The sequence below is a fragment of the Clinocottus analis genome, unplaced genomic scaffold (genome assembly GCF_023055335.1).
Source record: "Clinocottus analis isolate CAN_PGR_092001 unplaced genomic scaffold, fCliAna1.0.p SCAF_10, whole genome shotgun sequence".
Lineage (NCBI taxonomy): Eukaryota > Metazoa > Chordata > Actinopteri > Perciformes > Cottidae > Clinocottus > Clinocottus analis.
In genome coordinates, this window is record NW_027175821.1 from 9,427,435 (window position 1) to 9,454,151 (window position 26,717).

At 40.4% G+C, this 26,717-nt stretch overlaps 1 protein-coding gene across 2 annotated transcripts in view; it reads right to left on the bottom strand.

The window, feature by feature from the left end:
* The window catches only part of spock1 (SPARC (osteonectin), cwcv and kazal like domains proteoglycan 1), an 83,434-nt gene that overhangs the window by 39,985 nt on the left and 16,732 nt on the right, over positions 1-26,717 (bottom strand). For both annotated transcript variants that reach the window (XM_068586783.1, XM_068586776.1), the window contains exon 3: positions 4,856-4,901. In XM_068586783.1, the coding sequence (XP_068442884.1) occupies positions 4,856-4,901 (46 nt within the window). The remainder of the gene's footprint in view (positions 1-4,855; positions 4,902-26,717) is intronic.

Sequence of the window (26,717 nt, forward strand, 5' to 3'; positions counted from 1 at the left end):
ACCGAGTTGCGTGACACGGTCCAAACATTTAGTTCGGACAGATGAAGAATGTGAAAGTGGAGCTGGAAGTGACAGCATGTTGGCGAGTCTCACTCACGATTTCCTGCAGGGCTCGATTATACAAGTGTGATAATTATTACCAAACCTCATACAATACGAATCAAATATGTTTAAAAATGACTACAACTCATTCTCACAGGCTTTTCAGTGTGTGTGTGTGTGTGTGTGTGTGTGTGTGTGTGTGTGTGTGTGTGTGTGTGTGTGTGTGTGTGTGTTTACGTCACTGTGGTATGTTGTTTCACAGTCCCCCATTGTTCATCGTTATGTAATTTCCTTCTGATGAACTCAATACTTCAGAAACAATAGAAAACATGCAGGCATACGACGTGACGCGGTGCCGAGGGAGAGAAATATGAAGAACGAAACTGATGACAGAATTTAAAGAGAGTGAGGATAATGTTTAAAGAAAAGTCTGAAAGGGGAGAGAGACCTTTGTAACTGCAAAGTTTGAGACACACATAAAGTAGAGTTGCAGGCACTGTATTGCTGCATAAGTATATTTTGAGGGAAGCAGAACTTTATATACGAGTCGGTCGGTTTAGTAAATTGCCTGACAGAGAAAACAGACGGCACATTTCACATCCACAGGATGCTAAGTTTGTGATGTCTTCAGTCTTCCGAGAAAATTGCATGGGAGGTTTTTTTATGCTCAACGAGTGCTCTCATGTAGGTTCTCCCCTGCCATATGAACAATGGATACATGGAGACAGCACAGCGAACTGATTTATATTCCATACATGTTCACAAAACAAAATGTATTCATATAATTTGTAGGCGGGAAAGTATATCTACTCGCACTATACCATTTTAAATCACTACCAGACATCCTACTCTGTTGGTATTTAAAATGTACTTACAGTATTCTTCACATCATACACAGCTTACACAGCTGTATTAGTGGTGGTGGCGCTTCTGAGAGTGCAAACGTTCAGAAAAAGATAAACACATGTGTCTAATTACAGCTTTTTGTGTCTAAAAACTAAAGAAAGCATTACCATCACCAAAGCAGTTATTAAACCTACTTGCATCAGATCAAAATAAACATAAGAAAGTATCTTAATCCACAACATGAGCTTCTAATATCCCTGTGTAAAACAAGGCTCTGATGTTGATGCACATTGTTCAGTGTCAAGAAAGCCACCCATACTTGCAAAAGCACAGTCTGTGAAAATCATACCAGCCACAAACAAAAGATAGAAAACAATTATTTGAAATCAGGCCCGCTGTCGCCAGACGGACGCAGGAAACAGGACTATATGAGTAACTAAATCAACAGTACAATCTTGAGCGCTGATATTATCAGTATACTGACGAGAGGCGATACATGTTCTCTTCAGAGAAGCAAAGCAGCCAACTGGGCTCATCTGATTCTGAAGTTTTTTCAGATTCTGTAGGATTAGCATGGATTCATATGCATGCTCACCACATCTCCACAGTGAGATACAAATCAACTGCTGGACTTCATTAATTCTGGAAAACATTTACCACTGGTGGATTTGATCGCTTGCCGTTCAGTTTCACCAACAAGTAATTTGTGATCCCACTGATTCCATTCATTAGATGCTACAGAGAGAAGCATTAATCGGCAAGTGATTCATCGGGGGGACTGGATTCTCCCCCATCAACCTCCCTGCTGCTGATTAGTCTCCAAGGGGCGACCAGTGACTCATTAGTCAAACTGAGATCAGCAAGTGGTGACTGATGGCGCTATAATTCCTGCTGTATTGACCTGTATGTGCTGTGGGCACACTAGTCATTTCAATATGATGTTTGCAATCTGGCCACAAGCACAGACATCAAAACAAGTCAATATGGTAGCTTTGTTTAGGACAGGGATCCAGGCGTCGTGCCCCACATTGGATGACTCATATTCAAACGTGTGTCATGCTGACACTGGCTGAAGTCAGAAGGTGAAGCTAACACTTATGAGTGTGATGCCTGCAGTACCAGCTGGGTGAAAATAAAGCTCACTCGAGGCAATTCAGACACATGAAATCTGCAAATGTTCCCAAAGCAGAACAGATTTATTCCCATTATTTATTTACTGTCTAATTGTTTTTTCTGTCCATTAGTCCCAGGTGTGCTGTTTGTGTGGGAGCAACTGCACTGTGCATAGCGATGTTAGCAGCTCTGCAGCAGGGGAGCCGTCACATTGCAGCTGAAGTGGATTGCTGCAGCAGAACAAGGCGAAAAAAGATTGTTAACAATCTTTTTTATGCACTCCCATAAAGAGTCTAATTGGCACAAAGCTCCTCTTTTCTTCAACTACACTGAAGGCCCCTCTAGAGAAGTGCACAGATGCCGTATTCTCAAGAGGAGCAGTCACCTCACGATGTCCTGTCAGAGGGTTGCAGTGACTCACACACATGGTGTAGCATGGGGGCAGCGGAGAGAAGGAGAGGGCTTTCAGGGAGAATTCACCATGTAGTAGTTGATGAAATAAATTCTACTGTGAGCGTCTCCTGCCACAGTTAAAGGGAAAACATGATTAATTGCGTCAGGTATTTTATATTTTGTAGTTCTGGCCAATACCTTTGGTCAGAGTAACATTGTACTCACCAAATGAAATAATTAAATATCCAAAATAGTTTCAAAAGGGCAAAAAACACAAGTGGTCCTTTGCTCACAACCCCAATGTTAGCACGATGGTAAGGGAGCCTTCGTTGTCATGTTAACAGTAATAATCATTTGGTTACCTTAGGGAATGATCACGCTCATGGTTTACAAGAATAAATCCCAATACGTGACTGAAGTTTTCCTTCAACGCGTAGATATCCCCACAGAGGAACATAACACTTTTGTGTCCTGGTCTGAAAAGTGAAGCTAATTTAAGTGCCTTGAACTTGCATTCTTTCTAATGGGCTTCAGGGGGCAAAATAAGTGTGATTGTACAGATGTTTGCCAGAATTTCTCTACTTCTCACTTGATTTTTTACCTCATAAAACATTCAACACAGCATGACCTTCATTTAGTAAATAATGGTCCCTTTTAGAGTAAAATTGACCATAAAGAAGGATATGCTTTAGGGCGTGCCTACCATGTGATTGACAGGTTGCTACCACAGCTGTGCTTTTGTCTTTGAACTTCAACCCCTTGACAGTGTGTTTTCATGAAAGTGAATTCTAACATTTTGTTCACCATCTGCTGTGATACTTCCAGTTAAGTGAAAAACAAGATGGCGATGGTCAAACACAGAGATGACGACAGCCAAAATGACAAACTCAGACAGCAAAACGCTAGTCCACAAACCAAAGGGTGACATCACAGTGACTACATCCAGACGGAAGTAAAAGACTCCAGTCAAGCTGGATACGACTTAAGGTTTGGTCTAATTAGACAAAGTCCATGTTTGGAGCACAGTGTTTCACCCATAAAATAGTTTTGCAGTAACAATTTTCTTAGTTAGTCCATCGTGGTTCAAGCATCTAAATCAGGCGTCACTATGTGCTCCAACTGGGTTTCAGCACAGAGGAATCCTCCATAACATCTCATGTGTTTAGTCCCTGGTTGAGAGAATGAAGTTCTGTTTACTTTTTGTCTTTAGTTCTCTCTCAGACACTAGAATATGATGTACTGAGGCGAGGCTCTTCTCATTAGGCACAGTTTCCACGAGGAGCTGGCCCAGATAAACCTGCTCAGCAAGTCTTTCCCTGATGAGTTACAGTTTCTGTGCAAGATATGCAAAAAACCAGCCAGCACCGAACAGAGCAAACTCTGTGGTAGAAAGATTTAAAGTCTGTTCAGAGAGCTGCAATGCAATCAACCCCCAAACTGTGTGTGTGTGTGTGTGTGTGTGTGTGTGTGTGTGTGTGTGTGTGTGTGTGTGTGTGTGAGAGAGAGAGCGAGAGTAAGAGAGTGTTTTGCAATAATTAAGTTTAGTTAAGAGTTACTGAGGTCTAAAGCATTACACACTTGAGTGTGATTGATAAGTGGACTTGGTAAGTCCATAAGCTGTATGAAACTGGGTAAAGTAGTAACATTTAGCCTTGAAACACACACACACACACACACACACACACACACACACACACGCACACACAGACACACACACACACACACACACACACGCACACACACACACACCTGATTTATACCTTCAAAGCAGATCGCTGCAATCTATATAAAGTCCAAAAAATGTTTCGGTTTATTTGTTTGCTTTAGTTGAGCCGATTTATGAAGTTAATCTTTATCTAAATTAAAAGTCTTCAAAGTAATTTCACATTAATTGCAACTGAATGGGAATTAATGAGCCTCATATGATATGAAATATGTGAAGTATCTTCAGTCGTGGCACATGCTTTTAAAGGCTGCTTCAATTAGCTTGAAAGAAACCGAAAATGTAAAAAATGATCAGTCCCTGGTAATGAACACATTAGCCTCCGTTTGTGGAATTATTTTTTCTCCCTTAAAAAAATGACCCTCTTGCCTAAAGTGGTGATAAGTGCATAACAGGAAAAGACCAAATGAGGAATCCTACCGACACATTGTACCTGCATTTTGTCATCAAGATGATACTTCTGCCGATATTTTTTTAGTAATTTAACAAATTAACATCAAACCTCTCCTTGTATCAGTACCTCATGTTGTTTAGATAGCCAGCCAATTTGTCAGATTTCCTCTTTTAGATCATGACGTACTAATCACAAAGAGACAGGTAGCTGATTAAGCGTTTAATGCCAACTACAGACACAGTTTGGTCAGAAGTCAAAGCATCGATGTTTGAGATCCATCCCTGGCCCCACACACAGAATGCATTAATATAAACATGACATCACACACAAACAGCAGGGCTCACCTTGGTCCAGAGACTTGGCAGGAGCCCAGCTTTTGAAGTAGTCATCCTGAGTGGAAACATAACACAAGAAACTGGGTTATGAAAAAACAACTCTGTTTCAAGAATATCATTGAATTATTTTGCAGACCAGAGAGAGAACAGCCTAAATACTAAACCAAACTACAGAGAAATCCTGTCCTCATTATTCTCTCCTTTTGTTCTTTTGTACTTGTGTTGTGTAAAAATGAATGAATGCAATAAAGAAGAGGAAGAGGCTTGTTTGTGTGTTTAAAAATAGTACACAAATATACAGAGAAACCTGCAGGAGACACACTGGGAAGTAAAGAATGTTACGCGCTCTCGTAAATAATGGTTTTAACAGGGACAAAGACATTTAATGTCAAGGTCGAAATGGACTTCTGCTTTGAAAAAACAGTTCAGAAAAAAGTGTTGTTGTTAATAAGTAACAATGACAAGAGGCAAGGAAGGATTTCGACGAGGTAGTGTTGTTTTGAGCCGCTGGGGATTCTCAAATCATACTTAAAGAAGTGTACATTGTCTTATTGTTCAGAGTAGACCACAGTCACGGAGAAAGCCTCTTCAATTGGAATTATTAAACTGAAAATAATTGGCTCGTCTCAGCTAAGCTCAGATGAGAAGAGGTTTGTATTCTTCAAGCCAAATACACTTTGATTCAATGGCTCTATTCAGACTGGGTTCACAGCGAGAGACATCTTTTATTGGGAGTAGCAATTAAATGGCCGTTATGAAAAGAGTCACGGCTTAAACATTGTTATTTAGTATAACGTGCATATCACATATAGGTATATAAAAGATTGGTTACTGGTCTCTGATTCAACATGTGTTTGAATCAGACAAATGTTTTTACTTTTCAAAGCAGTGGCAGCCTCTGATGAGAGAAGCAGCAGCAAAAGCAGTTGTGGATTTCAATAGACCGAACAGGTTGATGCTCAGGAAGATCAGCTGATGATCAGCTGACCTTTAATGGAGTGGAACGACTTCATAGTCCTGACTCGACCTTCACTGTGTGCGCCATTTGTATTTGAAGGTATTAAGACAGGTTCATAAAACACTATCATGGAGTTCTAAGCATATAAGCACATTTTAAGGATTTTTTAACGTACTGTATTTTCAACAACTACAGCTTCTTGTAAGAAGATCTTTAAGAATAGTATAACAATTTTACTATGTTCTCATAATAAACACATACATCTACTTCCAACCACATTATAGTGTGTTACCAACCATTTACAAAAACGTTCATAAACGTTCTTATAAATGCTAAAAGGAGGGGGGATAAAACATTACAGAATTAAGTTTGCACTGGACGTAGTCTTAAGTGGTTTCTTTGAAACACACACACACAAACACACACACACACACACACACACACCCACACACCCACACGCCCACACACAGCGGCGATGTCTGCATCTTAAGTAGTGCCCAGAGCAAGGAGGCATATGTGTGTCAGCAGGGAGTGAGCCTGTGTCAGTGTGACAGTGACCGGGGCAGAGAAAACCTGCCGGGTTAGAAACAAGGACATCTATCTCATTTAACGCCAAACACCAACCACAGTAAAGCAAATTATAACACTGGAAATAAGAAAGAAAAAAGCTAAAGCATCGTTTATTTAATATCAACAGTCAGAACTAGAAACCAGAGACAGGTTCTGAGTACAGGTTCAGTGGCTACAAACTGGCAATCAAGCTCGGAAGATTGAAAAACGGGACATGTGGCCACTGTTTGACATGTGAGGCTGAGGAAGAAATGCACGTCGTCCTTCAATGTAAAACATTCAATGAAATTCAAAAAAATCCTTTAACTCCATTGTCAGCTCCAGCGAAATAATATTACATATTAGAGCCACTGTTCTGCTCAGGCAATGCTTTTTATCCTTTATACGCTTCAAGGTAAATCAATCCCGACATATCAGGTCTGTTTATGCAAAGAGGCAATGATACTGAATTGATGGTCCTAAAAAGAAAATGTAATAAGGAAAGTTACAGATGACTCAATCGAGCCTTAAATACATTGTATGGCCAAAATCCTTCAGGAAGTAGAGGAAAATTGAGCATATTAATGCACAGTTTAAAAAAAAGGATGACCAACAATCAATATGGGTGTAATGTGCAGGATTCTGCATACTTTTGCCGTGTTTGCTTGAAGCTATGAGACCAACCAAACCTCTACAGCAACATTTTAATATGCTGAACTATACCATGTTATGGCTGACCAGCCACCCGACCTGCTGTGCATTTAAATCAGCAACATCTCTCCGGCTCTGCAACAATGTCCTAAAGCAAGTGCCAGCCGAACACTATATTGTGGCCTCCAGGAAGATGCTGCAGAATGGTTCAAAATGGTATTATCAAATCACAAACACAATGGATTTACTTACCTCCGCTTCCTTTAAATGATTGGAGAGGAGAGAGGCAGAGGAATAGAAGGGAGAGAGGAGAGAAAGAAAGAAAGGTCAGTGATAATGGCAAAGTAGGCCTTGTCTATCAGATATATTACAACCCTGTGTTACTCATTCTGAATGCTGAGCTCAACTCTAGAGATTCATTTAATACGAATCTGATTCTGAAGGCGGTAGAATACTAAAGGACTCACACATACACACACACACTCACGCTCGCAGCATTATGAGATAGCCTTATTTGATGTGGCATGTAATTTGAAACACATCGAGGGCAAATAGTACAGGCTTAGAGTTGAGGCACAGCATAAAGAGAGAGGCGGGAGGCGGGGGATAGGAGATGGGGAGAGGGCACGGGTCAAAAAAGTAATGGGAATTTAGTGCCTTTTTATTCTGGTAAAATGTTGTGGAGAGGAGAGGGTTAAAGTTTTTTTCTGGAGGTATTCCTTATCTGAATGAGGTATATAGGATTGATGGTGTTGTATGTTCTTCCCTTACAAGCCAGTACACAGCAGCTCTACTTCAACATTGAAATACGAAAGGAATCTCACTTTCTGAAGTCTGTTGTACACAAATAATGGTATGATGTATTAATGGCGTCGATAAAATCTGAAGGGAAGCTTACAAGCCTGGCAGAATAGCAGTAACTGACAACTTAGGGTTTGGCCATATTTAAGAGATCTATAGTGCACACAGTTTAAAGAGTATGGTGCGTGTGCAACTCCACTTAGTTAGACAACACATAATGTGGGTGCAAAGTGTGGTGCAAGGGGCAAAAGGGTTGTTTTTAGTCTCTTAATTATAGGTGTGTTACGGCACAACATGAATTAAATCATTCTTCCCCCATTCCCTTCAAAAAACGGGTGCACGAACACCTGGCACATTGCTATTTCAATGGTGGATTTGGCAAATTGCCAAGCAGTTTTCTGCTGTAAAAATGTTTCTGAAAGATCAAACCCGGACAAAAAGGAATTCAAGCAGAATATTTTTGGGATAAAAACACATTTTTCGAAATGATTACATCTTTCTTTGTTCAATAAATTGGACTTTTGGATTTTGAAAAAACGCTCTGGCCATACTGGAGATGTTCGGATCAGGAGTTGGGAAAAATTCTAGGCATCTACCACTTACATCTAATTCTACAAACAGTATACTACTAAGCACACTAGTGTGGCCTTTACTTAATCTGCAAAACTAAGAGGTTGCGCAACATTCAAATGTTGATTTAGAATTAGATTGTCGATGTTTAAAATAAAGCTTTGAAGCTTCCAACTACACTCACTGTTCTTGATTAAGAGGGAACTCCCTTTATTATTTCTTGTGGTCTCGTGTTTTATGCCGAGTTCATTTTGACCTGCAGCTCCAATGTGTTGTGTGTAGAGAGAAACTTGTTCATCTGTTATCATTAGATAACAGCATTGACTGGTTCCAACAGAGGACTGCAGCTGAGGGGCGGCTGCCTGAGGTGTGTTTGCACTGTTCTTTTACTAGCTGGTGGTCCTTAAAGCTGGGGGAGGCAGTTTATTCAGAAATGAACTAAAGCCTGACAACACAACCAAGAGGAGACTGCTTTCTCCCAGACCACTTGAATTGCAACATACTGAAAGGTTAATATGGAACCTTTGCCTAATGATTTGCCCAGCTTTACGGTTCGCGGTTGGTTTTAACATTTTAACAGTCTCAGGGATGACCTTTCCTTGCCCAAGACATCTATTAATATCAGTGGATTCATGCCAAGAGCACAAAAAAACCTCGCTGTCAGGCTGGCTGCAATATTTTCCCAACGTCATTCAAATCTTTACAGGAGATAAAAACTGTGTCATTGTTGTCATATCATCTTTGTTGGAGGTGGTGCTGGAGGTTCCAGCGGTGAGCTTCACATTGAGGGAAGTCGTTCAACCGTGTCCATTCAAAGTTGTGAACGCTCTGCAGGAGCTTGTTGGCAAACAACAATTGAACCGCTTAATTATGTGTTGTTGTTTTTTTTAAATTAAAATAGCTGTCAGTGAAAATGTGATAATATACAGCTGTACATGATGCAGTAGATTTAGCAGAGCCACAGTTTTAATTATGCTTAATTGGCTGCATGTCTGTGTTAAAACATCTTCATGTGCCAGTCAGTAGTTAGACGTTGCTGTTTATTTAACCACTATATGACCAAGTTAAACTAGGCTGCAGTGTTCCCACAGTCCCCCCAGAGCAGGAGAAGGACCATAACTTAAAACAGAGATACTAGCAAGCACGTAAATGTACCCATTATTTGCACTGCAGCAAAACGTCGCTTTGTCAAAAGTGGGTTGTTAAAGCTAAATGCACAAATAACCAGTGTTTTCATTTTACGAAGAGGACACGTTCACTTCTGTGACGACCTCTTCACGCTCGTCATTCTGTGTCCTAGGTCTCTAGCAGGTTGGTTAAATGGTTTTCCTTCTCCAGTTAAAAGTGATGGGCCTGAGATCTCATCTGATAGCAGATCCCTGAGGAGGTTCTTGACAGTAAAAGGTGGAGGAGGAACAGACTTGATACACAGGGGAAGCAGAGAGGGAATGGCTTCAGCGCAATTAGCTTCTCTCAGCAAAATTATTCTAACCTTCACTGAACGTGTGTGTGTGAGTGTGTGTGTGTGTGTGTGTGTGTGTGTGTGTGTGTGTGTGTGTGTGCGTGTGTGTGCGTGTGTGTGCAGTTTCCACAAATACTTGCATTAAAATAAAAATAGGCAAAGCCATGCCTGTAGTGCTGACTGAAGATGTCATAATGGGGATGAGGATGCAAATCTGGCCTCTTGGTGGAAACTAAACAGCCTTAAAAATTTACTGCATACTTAATGCATTTTATTCATGGGTCCGGGACCTTGCCAAATTCCCTCTCACGTCTTTTCCCCATAGACTCTAATTCATTTCCCTCTCCTCGTCCTCTTCTAGCTCCTTCCTCTGCACCAAGTCTCTGCTCTCCTCCTTAGGCTACATCCTACTTCTAGCCAAGCACTGGCCTGGGATCTGATCAGCATCACATAAAGCTGATACATGAGCTTTGTGAGCAGATGGCAGAACAGAGAATCAGATTACTTTATCGTTCGGCCTCTGCAGAAGTGAGGAATGCTGAGTAGGACCAGTAGAGGTAGTTTTGCTTCAACAACAATACTGGAAAAAAAAATGGAAAAACCTTCCTGTTCATAAAGGGAAAGCACACAACCACAGTGAAGAAATAGTTCTTCTGATGAGCTTGTTCTCACTAGAAATATTGTCCTCGTTATTAGGGAAATACATGTCTTTGTGCACTGTGTGAAGTCAACCAATGCGGTTCTGTTCATAGAACGAATCACCATACTTCATAACAACCTTAATTAGTTAACTTAACCCAAATTCGCAAAATGCAGGAGGGCCCTTTATAACAAGATAAACTGTGCTTTATGGACGTGACATATTCATAGCTTTTTAGCATGTTTTAAATGGACAAATATGATGGATCAGTAGTTTGCTAAGTTACATGGTATTAACCTTATGACCAGCAAGAGGTCCACCCACAGATGGTATTCTTTTTAACCCTTAAACCGACATTACTTGCTATCTCAGGATTATGAATAAACGAGTCTGTATTTCTTTATTATGTCCATAATCTTTACAGACCTTTTGGTTATTAGAGGTCCCTTTGTCGACTATAAACGTGAGGCTTTAACAGTCTAAAACATTAAATGTATGTTTCCATGGATTTCATAGAAATATAAAAATAGTAAAAGACACCATTGTGTCTGCCATGAAAGCCTTCAGGAGTCTGGGATCCACCATCTCCCAGGACCTCAAAGGACTTCCAACATAGACGCCATCAGGAAAAAGGCCCAGCAGAGGATGTACTTCCTGTGCTAGCTCAGGAAGCTCAGCTTGCCTCAGGAGCTGCTGATCCTGCTCTACACTTTCATTATCCAGTCTATTCTCTGCACATCCATCACTGTGTGGTTTGGGTCAGCCACCAAAGGGACAGGAATAGACTAAAACAGACAGTCAGGACTGCTGCAGTGTGGCAATTTCTGTGCATGTACTTTAAGTGCACAATCACCTGAGTTAAAGTTCCTGTCATTAAAGCTAATTCTGAATGTGAAAAGTGAAATCTCTATAAGTCTTGAACACAAATGTATCCTTAGCTGAGCTGTGGAGAAGACAAGATAATGAAGACATGCATTAAAGCAAAGGGAAGAGAGAGAAGAGATTGAGGACTAAGCAAGAGGTGGGAAGAGGACGGGGAAACAAAGGCAGAGTGGGGGAGCAGAAGAGGTGAGGAGGAGAGAAAGAACTGAGATGGTAGTTTGCTTTCCTCCAGGGCTGCTCCTCCTGAGTCTATCCAGTATTTGTGTCTTCAACCTCCAGATTGACAGGCAGCATCTCATTGACATGAACAGACAAGTAACACTGAATATTACATGTGGTGCTGAGAAGACACACAGGCACATCTGCAGTTGTGTTTGAGGGTAGCTACACAAACTAAAATGAATAGTTTGTTGGAGGGTACTCAGTTTTTCTCACTTTCTCTCTCCCTCTCTCTCGCTCTCTCTCTCACATACACACACACACACACACACACACACACACACACACACACACACACACTGTTAAGCTGAAATCTTATAAGTCTTATTCCAACAATTAATTCCTCCCAGACTGTAACGTTACGTAAAGATCTGGCGAGCCAATGACAACATTTGTATTCACAGCCAATCCGGCATCTCTATACTGAGACAAACGACTTCTTTTCTTTCTGCTTACTTCCCCCCTTCTACTCTTGGCTTTCTATTTTTATAGCCTTCCTCATTCATCAATTCTCTTCTCTTCTACTCCTCGTTTTCACACTGCTGAAAACATCCCTTAACTGATCCAGAATCTGAACAATGTGACTCAAAGCCGAACATAAAAAATATGCTTCCTTTTCACTCTGTCCTCTCTCTTCACATTAATGAGGAAAAACCCTTCACTAAAGCAGCTTGTTATTCAGAATATCTTGCGATCTTCACGCACTTCAGATTCCTTTCTTCTTTCCAATACCCTCTCCAAACTCGCTTCCTTTCCTTTTTGTCATATTTCCTCTCAATTTCAGGATATTGAACATGAAAATGAATCGATTACATGTGAAGAGGAGTTGGTGGGAGAAAGGAGCGAGACTTAGTTTAACACAACATCGTAGCGAGTAGAGAGGGGGCACCAGGAGGAAAACTAGAGTTTGAAGAAACAAAGAAAAAGGGAAAGACAAAGGAGGAGACTGATAATGGAGCTCTGGGAAACAGCAATCTTTGCACATTCCCTGGTGAGGGAAGAGAAAGTTTTAAGCAGAAGAAACACAGATTGAGCACAAATGACAGAAGTGATATGTGTAGAGGCACAGAGTTGGTGTAGATGAACGGCACTTTGGACTAAATCATTGGTTGTCAAGGCTTCCAGTTATATTTCCATCCAAATGTGATGTGATACTTGAAAAGATGCAAAGAAGCAAATGCGAGAGAAGAATTTCCATGATCCAGGAAAAGAAAAGGCCCTCGAAACGGCAAAAGGTGTATTGAAAACAGAATTCTTGAGGACTATTTGACAACAAAATCCCTATCATCTAGAGTGAGTACTTTATATAATGTTGCACTCTTTTGTACGCATGAGAGGAGGGAGCTTGAGAGAGAAGATTTGAGCCCTTTGAACAACTGGCAACTCGCTGCATGAAGAGAGGGTGAATGTTGGGTTTTGGAAAATAATCACTGAACACAGACACAATTTGTACACTAGTGCCTTCACTGTCCCTACTCATCCGTAACTTGTGCAGTGTGTAGGTATGTAATTACTTGAAATGTGATATACAGATGTCTCATGAGAGTCAATGTTCTCTTTTCAACGCCACATTTTGTGCTACAAATAACTATTTTTGTCATTGATTATTCTGTTTAGATGTTTTCTTTTAATCGAACAAATTGTTTAAAATTGGATTTTGGTGTCATTAATAAAGAAAAAACTAGAAAAGAGGCGTATTCTCACACTTCAGAAGGTGCAGAAACCTTTAGCAGGAAATCTTTGGCAAGATAAATGACTTGAACAATAATCAAGCATTATCGCTTGAAGTTTGAGTTAATAAATGGATGAATTGACTGAAAAAAGAAATAAGTCAGCAAGTGTCAAGGAGAAAGGATAAAAAAAAAGCCACAATTTTGAGTTAAATAGATGAAATGAAACAGCAGAGTGAGATATAGGCAGGTGGCTGAAGGAAACTGACAAAGGCAGAAATAGAAAGTCTCAACCACTTTGCCTTAAATTCAGACTTTTTCTTCTCACACTTTAGCTTAGTCTCGCGTTTGTGACTGTTCCCATGTCACTTCTTCTCAGATCAGTGTTTCTGCACCTAGCCGACGTGTCGAGGTCAGCCTATATCTAGATCTAGTGCCTGGGAGACTGAGGCTGGTGGGCACAGTGTAAGAAATAATAGATAAGACAGCATATCACAAGATTAGCTTGACACGGCTACAGGTCCTGCGCCTGCAGCCCCTGGCCGTGTGATTGGTTGAGGTAACACACAATAGTTTGGGTTGCTCTATGTCTTTTTGTCTACTTGACTTCAGGTCTGTTGGACAAGTGGACTGTGAATGTGGGTCCTTGATCTGTGAGGTGAGCTCCACCAGCGAGTGTGCAGCGATACGCTCGATGATGATGAATAGACTTTGTTGGCTGCTAACGGTCTCAGTTCTCACACAGTGTATTCCTGTGGCTGCCATGCTTCCATAACCTCTTCTTAGTGTGAAAAACAAAGCTGTGGCTGTCTGGTTCCTCTGCTCCTGGAAAAAAAAATACTCAACGGCTTGTTCTGAACATTTCAGTTCCCTTTCACTCCCTCTGCCTCTCCTCCGGCTCACTGCAGTCACTGCTGAGCAGGATGTACATCTTTAGATTGAACAATACAAAAATGTAAATAGCTAAGCTGACCCTCTTGTTCTGTTTTCTAACTGTGTTGTCAACACTGCATCTAAACACCAAAAGCTGAATTATCTCTGTGAAAGCCAAAGTGAAATTTTTTTAAAGAAAGAGCAGAAATTACAGAGAAAGAAAGTGTGGGCGAGCATCACTTTTTTTCTTTCTGCTTTCTAACTGGTGGCTAGATCTTCAATTTGTTGCATTAAATGGAACCCAGGCAGATAAAAAAGATACTTTGGCTGTACTTGAATCAATGTAATTTTGCATTGATGAGCTGTGAGACGGCTCCAGAATAGACATACATAAAAATTATGTACAAAAAATAAGGGCAAAGGATGCAAAACAGACTTAATATATTCATATGGCAATATGATGTTCTCTCTGTGTGTCCTCATGCAAGAGACTTAGTACCCTAAACAGATCCATTGAGTCTCACTGTGAAATTGTATGACGTGAAGAAAATGATGGACAAACAGTGTGAAAGGCAGTAGGATGGAGGCTTACAGCTGAGGATTGTGGGCATTTCTTGTTCTCATCGTTCACTCACAGAACTCACATGAGCTAAATTCGCTCTGCTAACTTCCTGCAGGAAACTATCCTATCTTTTTTTAATACCATCCTATCTGACAGAATCCCTCCGCTCCTGCGGTATCCCATGGTGATAGTGCAGTTGTGGCGACGGGCCAAGTGTTAAGACAATCGCACACGGGCTCTCTTATCTGTTTGCTCCACTGGGGAAGCTCAGGAGGACGGGAAGATAAATGTCCTGCCTGTACTCCAGGTGCATTAGTCTGCTCTGTTTAATCGTCCACCTCAGTTCCCCTCAGTAAGTTTGTAAGTTTCCTCCAGCCTCGGCGTGTCAGAGCGGTCCTGCCATCCACACTTCCCTTTCTCCCAAACTCCTCCCCCGTTGCTTTCATTCTCCTGTCACTTTCTTTCTTACTGTTTGCCTGTTTGTTGATGGTATAGAAAGTTCAAAGGGAGCCTGTGGAAGGAAGCGCTCATCTTACAGCGTGTGTGTGTGTGTGTGTGTGTGTGTGTGTGTGTGTGTGTGTGTGTGCGTGTGCATATGTCTTTGTACTGATACATACCTGTCTCTAAGGCTTTGTCAAACTAAATGCAAACCAAATTAATGCAGAAAACATTCAAAGCCGGCCCCCTGACAGGCGTGCACACTAAACTTTTCACAAAGTGTTTTTCATGTTTGCTCTACGTGAACATTTGCTGCTTTGTCACTTTGTTGTGGGAAAACCGTGCTCTATTCTGTGTGGGGTTTTCTGGAGGTCACCTGAATTATTTCTGCAGTAAACGCTGAGCTCATCTATAATCTAAGCCAGTGAGTATATCTTCTGCTTTACCGTCTTTGTGTAAAGGCAGCTATATGTTGTTTGACTTTCTTAGTTTTCTTTATGAACGTTATTGCAGCTCAACAAAGGAACAAAAGTGTTAATATTCATGTTGAATCAAAAAATGCTGCTGAGAGGATTTTTAGATTTTTTCTTTACAGATGAATCTGCAGATTTTTTTCTCAATTCATCATATTTTATTCAGAATTTCCCAGAGCTAAAAGGGATTTTTGATATATATATATATATATATATATATATATATATATATATATATATATATATATATATATATATATATATATATAATAACAGCCAAAGATATTAAATGTTCTATAATGAGAGACAAGGGAGCGCAGCAAAACAATGGAGAACCTGGGACCATCACATATTATGCATGTTTGACTTAAATTCTACTTTAATCAAAATTGGTGCAGAGTATTCACCTTTTTGATTAATTTTTTCTTGGCCATTTCTGACCATCACATTGATATGGTAACGATATAGATGACCATATGTTTCTGCACAAGCATTGACTTATTTGGTGTTGTTGCTACTTCCTGAAAACAACCAACTAAAAACATATTGAAAATGTGCTCGAATTACCAAACTTTTCTGGGGTTTACACTTTACACTTGCACTTCTATTTCATGTCCACGATTAATCAGCACGTATATGTTATGTCAGACAGAATCAAAATGCTGGGCAAAAACAATAACAAGGTTTTGGTGAGTCTGGAGAAGTGGAATCGTAACTATGTAGTCATCTGCAGGAAGAAAATGTATACTGCAAACTTTCTTAAATTTAAATATTCATCACCTTAGGGTGCATCAAGAACAATATAGCAACACTGCAGAGGGCAAAAGTCAAGCTCTGAACCACAGTTAGAGGGCATGGCCAAAACAGCAGCGCGCCCCCAAAATGATATGTATATTTTTAGACAAACAAAGCACAGCTGCTGCTTGAGGGAAGGACAGCATCTTCACTGCTACACACTGTCTTATGAACACACAACAGTGAAACAGCAACTTGCATTACGTCTGATCAAAATGAGTTATAAAGATTACCAATAGTCCCTGACACCACACACACACACACACACACACACACACACACACACACACACACACACACACACACACACACACACACACACACACACACACACACACACACCAGCCAGAAGCTAATTTCACACAGCCTAAAAGGCTTAGTCAGGAACAGAGTCAGTGAAACAAAGAGAAAAGAGGGCGAGGTGCTGATGTAGGAAAATGAGGAAGAGAAAGGATTAGAAAGGTGAATGCAGGATGGAAACCAGACGAGGAGGAAAGAAGAAGAGCAGAAGGGATAAAGATAAAGCAAACAAGGTGTCTGAACTTCAGGTTAGCTCCAGCTGAGAGACGTCTTTATCCAAACAAGCACACTTTGTCAAAACTAAAGCCGACAAAAACAATGCCCCAGCTGCTCTGCATACCTCAAGAATAATACAGATGAATAATACAGATATTGTTCTTTCAACATTGTTCAAGGCCCAACTCCATCATGCTTTGTTTAGTTAGTCAAAGTAGGTGGAAAGGTTTGTATTTGTTTATGCAGTTTTTATACAAACACACACACAGAAATAAACACACAAACACACACAAATATAGAAACTACATTAAGCAAATCATCAGGAATTCAAAAGTATATTTTTATAATAGCAAATGACAAATTCTGAACTAAATAATGGCCGCTCTCATTGGAAGAGTGAGCACACAGTCCGGTATGTAAATGATTCATCAAAGTGGCTTTAATGAGGATGAACACAAACATAGCATTGTTGTCAATGAATTCATGGAAATTAAATAATCATCGCGTAATTATTAAAACATTAAAAGCATGATAAAGAGAAAAAAAAGTCACAAGTCATTTTCCTTTTTATGGACTACCAGTGTTGTATGTAGAAGGTGTTTGCAGCGTGAACAGAGGACACTAAGGGACTCATGAACCTTGTGCTTGACCTTTTCCAGTCTGAGCAGTTAATCCTGTCTGATCTGTTTCCAGGGATCCGATCTCCACAACCATGAAACCCATTTCCCCACACACAATAACTCCATAACTCCATGCAACTATTAACAAGCGCTGGGTATCAAACCTCCGGTTCATTTCTTCTTCGATGAGACAGCTCATGATTTAAAGCAAGGAGGAGCACGGGAGGAGAGAATGGGGCCTTGCTGACCGACTGAACCTTTTCCAACCTTGGATCAGAGCACCACACGGACATTGCCTTCAGCAAACAGAGAGACAGACAACCACACACACGCACACGCACACACACACACACACACACACACACACACACACACACGCACACACACACACACAAAATGCTGTTTTCCTCATCGCCTCTCAGTCTATAACCTTCTTAACTCCCTCTCTCTCTCTCTCTCTCTCTCTCTCTCTCTCTCTCTCTCTCTCCCTCTCCAAACAAACAGGTCCCTAACAAGCCCACACGGAGATTGGCCTTTCCAACCGGCTCATATCGGCACTGATAGGCTAAGGGACGTGTCTTCTCTCTGCAGGGGTTATACGATGATGTCGCGCAATTACTATGTTCTTTACTGTTTTGTTTTGGTTCACAACCTCAATGCTGCAACCTCATTGTAGTAATTGTAGTAGAAGGGGGCATCCTATTACTTTTACTCAGATCTGAGTCATGTCTGAAGTGGCACACAGAAAGGTCTTTCCTCTTTCTTCTGCGCTAACAAAAACAAAATCTGATTTAATGAGCCCTCCTGGGAGACGCACCCTCCCATTGCTTTCATTGGTGGATAGAAGTCTTATTTTACCCATCAGAGGGAGACTGGGATGTGCAACCGTTCCTGATCATACCCTATTTTCCGTTCATTCGTTTGTAATAATGCATATCATTCAGAAAGCATGAAGTCATATGGTTTTTAGTTGTCTATCTTCCCTACTCTTTTTTTTGCTTTTGCAAGAAAACAGCGTGCAGTTGGAATCAGACAAGATTCAACAATGACGCCCGCCCAACAATAAATCCTTAACTTGTGTGATTCACTGTTTATCAGATGATTTTTTACAAACCCTGTGTGAGCTCACAGACTATGTGACAGGTGTGCGTATGTTCTTGTTCAAAATGAGGCCTGACTGACCGGTGTGATGGTCGGTTCCTTCCAGGTACATGGCTAACTGTGGATTAACCCAAAGTAATTGTGATGTTGTTTCATTGTTCATCTTTCATAGAAAAGGAGTTTGCTTTAGTTCAATCTGTGAGTCATAGCACCACACGTGTGGTTCTAATTCTCTGAGACTGCTTTGACACTTCTACTCCGACCTTGTTTCAATTTCTGAGTCAAATGAGGACGCAGCAACCAGAGCTGTTGTTTATTTTTATCTTCGCAGCAGCAGTACCTGTTTTGAGAGAAGGGAGTCAAAAGCTACGGATTTCACCCCTGAGGATGATATTTTATTCAATAAATTAATTATTCATTTACAATAACACTAGTGTTGCTTTCACTGGTTAAAAAGTCAACTGTCGCCTGGGGAGGTCACATCAGCTGTCACCACTTAATGTGAACTCTGTTTGTAACTTGACGGCCTTTTTGTGTGCACGACAGTGTCAAATGTTGTATACATAACATATTGAGGATTGAATCTGATCCACTTTATAGTTTTGAACCAGGACTGCCATGTTGAGATCAAGTCAAAAGATTACAGGGTATCTGTAATATCCAAAAAATGTTTCCTAAACATCAACCTATTCCTAAAATTCTGTAAATCTGATTGTGCCATAAAGGAGCATCAATTGACAAATGAGGCGCGTCATTTAAAGCTATCAGTGCAGTTGGGCTTCAAGAGCCAAACCATGTGCTCCGATCCGAAAATCAATGATGTTAATCTTGAGTCTCTCCCAATGTTAATTATCCTGAATTCCATATGTGCTCTCAAACAGTGAAAGTGAGCTCATCGGGGCAAGCAGGAGCTCTTATTGCTCTCTCTGCTCTCCGTTCTGAACCGCAATATCAGTGGAGTGACTTGTCTTTCAGTCGTGCTCCAGGAGAGGTGCTTTTACACGCACTATCAACTTGAGTCTCTCCAGCTGCGCGCTGGAATAACTTGTACGTCTGAACTTGGTGCCGCAACAGAGTTCAGCAGCTTCTTCACCATTTTACATCCACTGAGATCAGTCAAGTCAGCCTTCATGCTTTTATTAAAATCTTTCTTTCTTGCTGTGTAATTCCAAGATCAGGATAATTAGATTGAAAACATCAGAATGACGCTAAAGATACTGAGTAGATACTGAGTAGATACTGAGGTTTGAAGCCACCCGTCTGCTTCAAACAACTACTCCTCTAAGAAGCACTGAGTGAACTTTTACAGTCATCTGTTCTTAAAGCTTGAAAACAAAGTCTCTCTGGTGCCGGTGACACAGTAATTCAGTCAGGATGACGGAAGAGCTTAATACCATTTCCAGAAATCCTGCTGTAAATGTAGATTTCTTCTGGTTGAAGCTCTGGGAGTGCAAGGTTCAGAGCGGTGCTGTGAATAACTAACAAGCTCTACAGTTCATCAATCACTCAGACAGACACCTCGTCGACCAATCAATACAAGGCTGAAAGGTGCTGCGTGGGCTTCTCGTGTGTTTATCTGCAGAATCTTTATCAAATAAGAACTGTATAGTCTGTTTTCCATTCTTTTCATTTGGAAAGTATTGTTCTATTCACAAATAACGAAAGAGAGAATGACGAAGAACACACGTGTCACTCGTTTGACATTTGTTGTCTTCCATTTTCACTAGTTATTTCCTTTTTCCTACCTCGAATGTTAGCTAAAGAGGAAAACCCTGAACGCATCTCTTGATCATGACATCTTTGCTGCCTTACATTCTTTGTTTGTTTTCATTTTTTACCTAATAGCTGTCAAAAGAGATTTGAGCGTCTGCTACTAATGTGACATTCATAAGTTAATGGAGTTTTTCTCGTCCTTTGTTTCTCTCTTCTTTTCCCGCACAATTTAGTTTTGTGATGTGTTTATGTGTTTAAGCACTTGTATTGCCGGAGAGCACTTAAAAGCAATTCACACCCAATTCCCAAAGCGTTGTGAGTAAGATAAGAGGAAAATGCTGTTTTCTGATTACCCTTTCTGTTCTCTTCTTTCTCTCTCCATTCATTGTCAGATGCCCTGTCTTTGTCTTTCTCCATTTCTAAACCCAAGCTTATAACAATAATTATAATTGTAGATCTAGAAATAAAGCAAGACTAGACTACTTTTTAAAGAGACATTCCTCTTACAAATTACATTTTCAAAATTCATAATCAATACAATCCACCTTTATTCAACACACTGCTGCACTCTTCCTGATTCTGAAATGGCATTTTTTTTGTGTGCAAACTTTAGATACAATCACATGTTGTAGTCTTGCTTTAAAGTGCACACAATTTACCAGCATTAGGAAATTACACCAAAAATGTGAATGTTCTAAATACTATCATACAAGAAAAGCCTGAGAGACAGAGAGAGATGCACATGGTGGGAGTGGAGCTTTGAACTTACACATATAAATGACAGTAATATAAAGTGAGCACAAAAGAAAAGAAGAACCTGTAATCCTCTCGGTCATATTGGGTTTTACCAGACACACGCAGCGATAATTGTTCTGGAAATGAAGCGGGGGCAGCGCTGATATTGGAAATGTGTGAAACACTATATTCTATATAATACTAAATATACTTTGCCTGGATAATTCTGCTGTTATTGCAAATTAGTTTTCATCTACAATATGAATATTTTTCATTAATTACCATTTCTCATTATTACCATCATTTTAGTTTGAGTATTTTTTTATATTCCCCCACACTCCTATAAATCTGAGAGATTTATGTTATATCTATTCTAAAGTCAAAATTATACTGAATGCTACTAACCCCCTAAATTGAAATCTTATTTTCAGAGAGCCTACACTTTACATTTTTCTCGGCTCCCGCAGAGACATATTATCTTTCTATCGGGAACCGTTCTGGAGTTAAAGCTCCTCCAGACTGCAAATTCTTCACCGAATGAGCTGAGCAGATGAAAGATTGCATCTGTGACACGGCCACAGTCAGTAAGCAGAGTAATCACAAACACAATCATCATCACCATCATCACAACAGTTATGATCCCCATAATCGGCATCATAATCATAAAGCTGACAGGGACGCTAATCAAAATGCTGATACTAGAGTGGAAAAGTAATTGAACTGGATATGAAGGTATTTATCTCCATTTTAAAGCTGGAGGCTTTTTTTTTAAATTTGACTTCAACGCACATAAATAGGACTGAAGCAAAGTAGCCTGTTCTACATTTTGTGTCCCCCTGAGATTATTTGCTGCTATCTTTGTAAGATGTGTCAATGCAGCAGGGAGAGAGACTTATTCAGTACTGAGAAAGGATGTTGTGTAAGTAGGATGTTGTGATTGAAAGGTTTCAGTGAAGATAGAAGAAGGGAGAGATTAGACATTCAGTTCACTGTTATAGAAGACTGAGGAAACCAGAAATTATTTCAAATTTAAGACGCTAAAAGTAGGCTAGAAATTGACTCAAATTATAGTAATTTTTAATGAATTATGTATGCAAGTAATCAATGATCCAAATTATTGCTGATAAACTGGAAGCAGGCCCTTCACATAAAGGCATATAAAGATATGAAAAGGCCATAAAATGACACTGTGGCCCATGAGGTATAATTTCTGCTCACCTGGAGTCGAGCTGCATAGTTTCCCATCACATGGAAACAGAACTACTTTTTTCCCATGTGAATCGTATCTTCAAGACCTTTAAGATCACCGTGACAACATGGCGTTGAGTCCTGGCCAGACTGCCAAGTGCGTGATGTGATGTTACATAACCTACAGTTGACATATCCAAGCTCCTGTCATCTCGAGTACTGTAATTCCCCTCTGGCTGGGCTGCCAAAGTCTTACTTCAACCGCAATATTAAGTGAACATTGCAGCCCGCTTCCACTTTGGTCGAAACAATTGTGTAAACCAGAGTGTCAACGTGAAGCCCGGGAAGACAAACCATCGAGCTGGGTACCACAGGGTCAGATCCTGCACGGGAATGCAACACCACAAGATGTGAAAACGGAGGCTACAGATCATACAGTGGCAGCTGATTTGATTTGCTAATTGGAGATGCTGAAAAGATGAAAATGTGTGCATGTGAGACATATTTGTGTAAAGATGAAAGGGAGCTCATGATATCTCCGGAGTGATACGTCAATGAGCTGTTTTATGTCTCTGGATGACAATACATTAAGCTCCATATGGCTGCAGGCTGACGACAACATGCTCTCCAGGGCTGCTTTTCCTGTTTGGAGGTCTCTTTGAACTACAGAATTGACAATAAATTTGTCCTTATTCTTAGACACATGAACCGATCAGCGGGGAGACGCCTAGAGAGTGAAGAGGACGAATAGGCGTCCAATTACATGAACTCTCTTTGACACAATAAAAATGATTTTCCAGTACTACAGTGCAGTAAAAGAAAAAAACAATTAAGTTTAGCAAAACACAGAAGCAAATGAAAGATAAACCACCAAACTGACGTCTCATGCAAAAGCAAATAAACACAACAACATAAGAGACAAGCAAATTAAGAAGAGAAAATCATCAATTTGGTAACGCAAGCAGCACTGGGAAATCCATTTATTCTATTTCCAATTTGGCTGCCTGCATTTTAGTCAAAATGATCTTTCGATGTTTCTTCTGCACCCAGCTGTTACGTAGCACGAACGGCGTGCTTTTGTTCTGTTTCAGTTGTGTGTCTTGTCAAAAAACAATAACAGCTAAAAAATCAAAGCGTTGAGGGTTGCTAGAGGTCAGAGATCGAGGCAAAGTAAAAAAAAAGAAATAGGGACAAAGCCTGTAAGGGCTGAGTGGGGGATCGGCTGGGCAATGCTGCAATTTCAAGGTTCTTTTATTCACAGTCGGGATTTTTTACCCATTTTCCATCCATCCATTTTCAGTTTAAAAGTTACGATTGAAGCAATACCCATTTTATTTATCGTATTACACACACACACACACACACACACACACACACACACACACACACACACACACACACACACACACACACACACACAGGCCCCAGTAAACCAGTAAAGGAGCATGATAGAAAACATGTTTTTATCAGAACCTCATGCTCCCTCATGACACACAGTCCATTCTGGGATCCCAACAGCAAGCAGACAAACATACAGATGACAAAGAGATCCTCCAGGAGAAATAATCACAGCACCTGTGATGTAAATGTTTTGCAGAAGGAAAAAAGAGTACTGTTGTACAGCTCCAGATTGGGGCTGGAAAGGAGCAGACCTCTATTTCCTTTGGGCAAAGACAACAGTAGCACAAACGCGGTTGCAATGCCAGCTTCATCAGGTTTGTTCTTTTGTGTTTCTCCCTTTTTGGTGAAATTGTGGCTTCACGTGAGCATTTTTGCGCTGAAGTGGGTAGAGTTGTGTTCATGCAAATCAGGCTTCAAAGTGCAATTTCAATCTCCCTTTGGGCATAACATTTTAGTTGTGCTCCAGCTAACTTACATCAACTCTTATCACAAACGAAATTTTTGCGTCTTTAATTGGCATCGGCGCACACGCAGACCTCTTCAAAATAAAGTGATACGCGCGTTCACGCATTCACTTTGATTTACATTTTTCATCTTGTTAATTGGTAATGGATTTCATGCCATCCCTATGTTTTTTGCAGTTTGTTGCACATATTGTCATTCACAGTTTTGTTCTCAGGTCTTTATGGCGCTTTCCCATCTGCAGATTGAGATTTGAGTTCACGCAGGTCATACAGCTCTTTGATAATTAATTTTATTGCAAATGGATGAAACAAAATAGGAACCTTGTTCCTCGTTGGTCTCTTGAATGCATATTCAAGATTTAAGTGTGACATTATTTAGAGCATAGGACGCATCCTGAGGCTCATATCCTGTGTCTTCTTATTCACTTAAACAAGAAATACAACAGTAATAATAAGATACAAGTTAATGTAATTGTAGTCACACTGCATCCTGAGATGTTTTTTTGATGAAAGTCTGACCTGATCTCTCCTCCCGGCTCATTAGAAACTGTCTGCTGCAGTTAAAGAGGATGAGAGGAGCTTATGTGGTTGGTCATTATACTGAAGCTCGCCACATTGTGACTGTATTCCTCCTGCTAATAATGTCCTCATCCTGCTCTGTGCCACGACTGCACTTCTGCTTCAGGTCACTAACATTGGAAAAATTAATTGGTCACACTTTTCTACATAAGTATATATAGTTTGTGCGTGTGTGTGTGGTTTTGTGTGATGATAAAGCAGTAATAAGACAGCAGGCTGGTTCCAAACACAAATCCAATACAGACTCTGCACCACAAAGCAAAAGAGAACAGATCGACAAGAAAACTATATGTGTAAGTATGTGTGTGTGTGTGTGTGTGTGTGTGTGTGTGTGTGTGTGTGTGTGTGTGTGTGTGTGTATATGTGTATATGTGTGTACATGTCTGTGTATCGCGCTGAGGAGAGGAGAGGCTTATGTTACCAGCAACATACTCATAAAGCAATTTAAGGTGATATATTATTTTTATTTTAGATGTGAAGTGTTAATGACGGATGTCAGGGACAAAGTCAAAGAGCATGTATGACTCTGGGTTTCAGGAGAGCAAACACACCTTCACACATTGAGATCTTCAAATCAGAAGCTCTAATCACTCTGCAAGAGTTAATCACAAGTTTACAAAATGTATTTTTGTGAGCAAACAAAACAGACAGAACGCTCAAACAAGATATAAAGTCCCAAGAGTACAGTTGACTGTGCATGTGTTGAAATTGTTGGGAAGACTTTTTTTCTATTCCATTTTGCTTTTATGTTTTTGAATGTATTGCTTTACATTCCACATTTGTGGTTAAATCCAATCTTGCAGTATATTACTTTAGATACTTCAAAGATCCAATTTCCCCCAGGGGATCTATAAAATGCCATATTGTCTTCTCATCTTATGAAGCAACATTTGCAGATTTAGTTTGATGGTGTTGCAATGCTACTGTCAACTGTACACACAAACACACACACACACACACACACACACACACACACACACACACACACACACACACACACACAAATAGCTTGTCCGCATGCACACAGACATATTTGAGCTGGAGGCCCTGTTCTTTTTCCATCAGCAGGAAATCTGTTATTGTTCTTCAGAACCATCAAGTACCTTCAGAACCATCAAGTACCTTCAGAACCATCAAGTACCTCCAGAACCATCAAGTACCTCCAGAACCATCAAGTACCATTGTTTGACTCCTTTCAGAGACACGGAGGAAAAGACGCGTGTGAAGTGTGTAAGCCATGACGGGGTCAATATATATATATTTATAAAATAATAAAATAATGATATACAAGAAAAAGCAGTGACAGGCAGACACCAAAAGGGGAATGGAAGAAAAACCAAAACTAATAGAAGAAAAAACACACGAGTGAAAGAAAGATAGCGAGAGAGGAGAGGGAGGATACTTCTTCATGAAATATGATTTGCTGACTCCAGAGAAGTAATGACGCAGCATTGCGACACGTAGGACAGAACCCAGATCACTTTGTATTTTTTATTTCTGCCCCTCGCACAGATTAATTGCCATTCTTCACAGACAACCCTGGTAGTTGATTGGCAGTCTGTTTGAGGCTCGAGATCAGCACTGTTTGTTTGTCTCAGTTTGTTTGCAACAGGACTCATCTCCAGCACTAATGACTTCGCTGGCTCTTCATAGATGATGCAAATAATGGAGCTGTCACTGTCCAAACTTAAAGAAAAAAGTCCTCTCACAGAAATCACAGACTACTCACGATTCTTCTCACTCTAATTAGCCTGCTTTGGATCACTTTCCATTGCCATCCCCTTCAGCTTTTCATGTATCTGTTGTATTATCTTGTCCTTTCGTCCTCTCCCCCGTTTCCATCCCTATGATTCTCTCCACCCTGACCTCTCCGCTCACTTTCCCTTCCGCTCATTCATGTCGGGGTGGTTGACACTCTGTTGGAGAACAGAGATTAGCGCTGTGTTTGTTTGTCTCTGAGAGCGTCTGGATTCATTTCTCACACTAATGACCTGGCTGGTTATTAATGGAG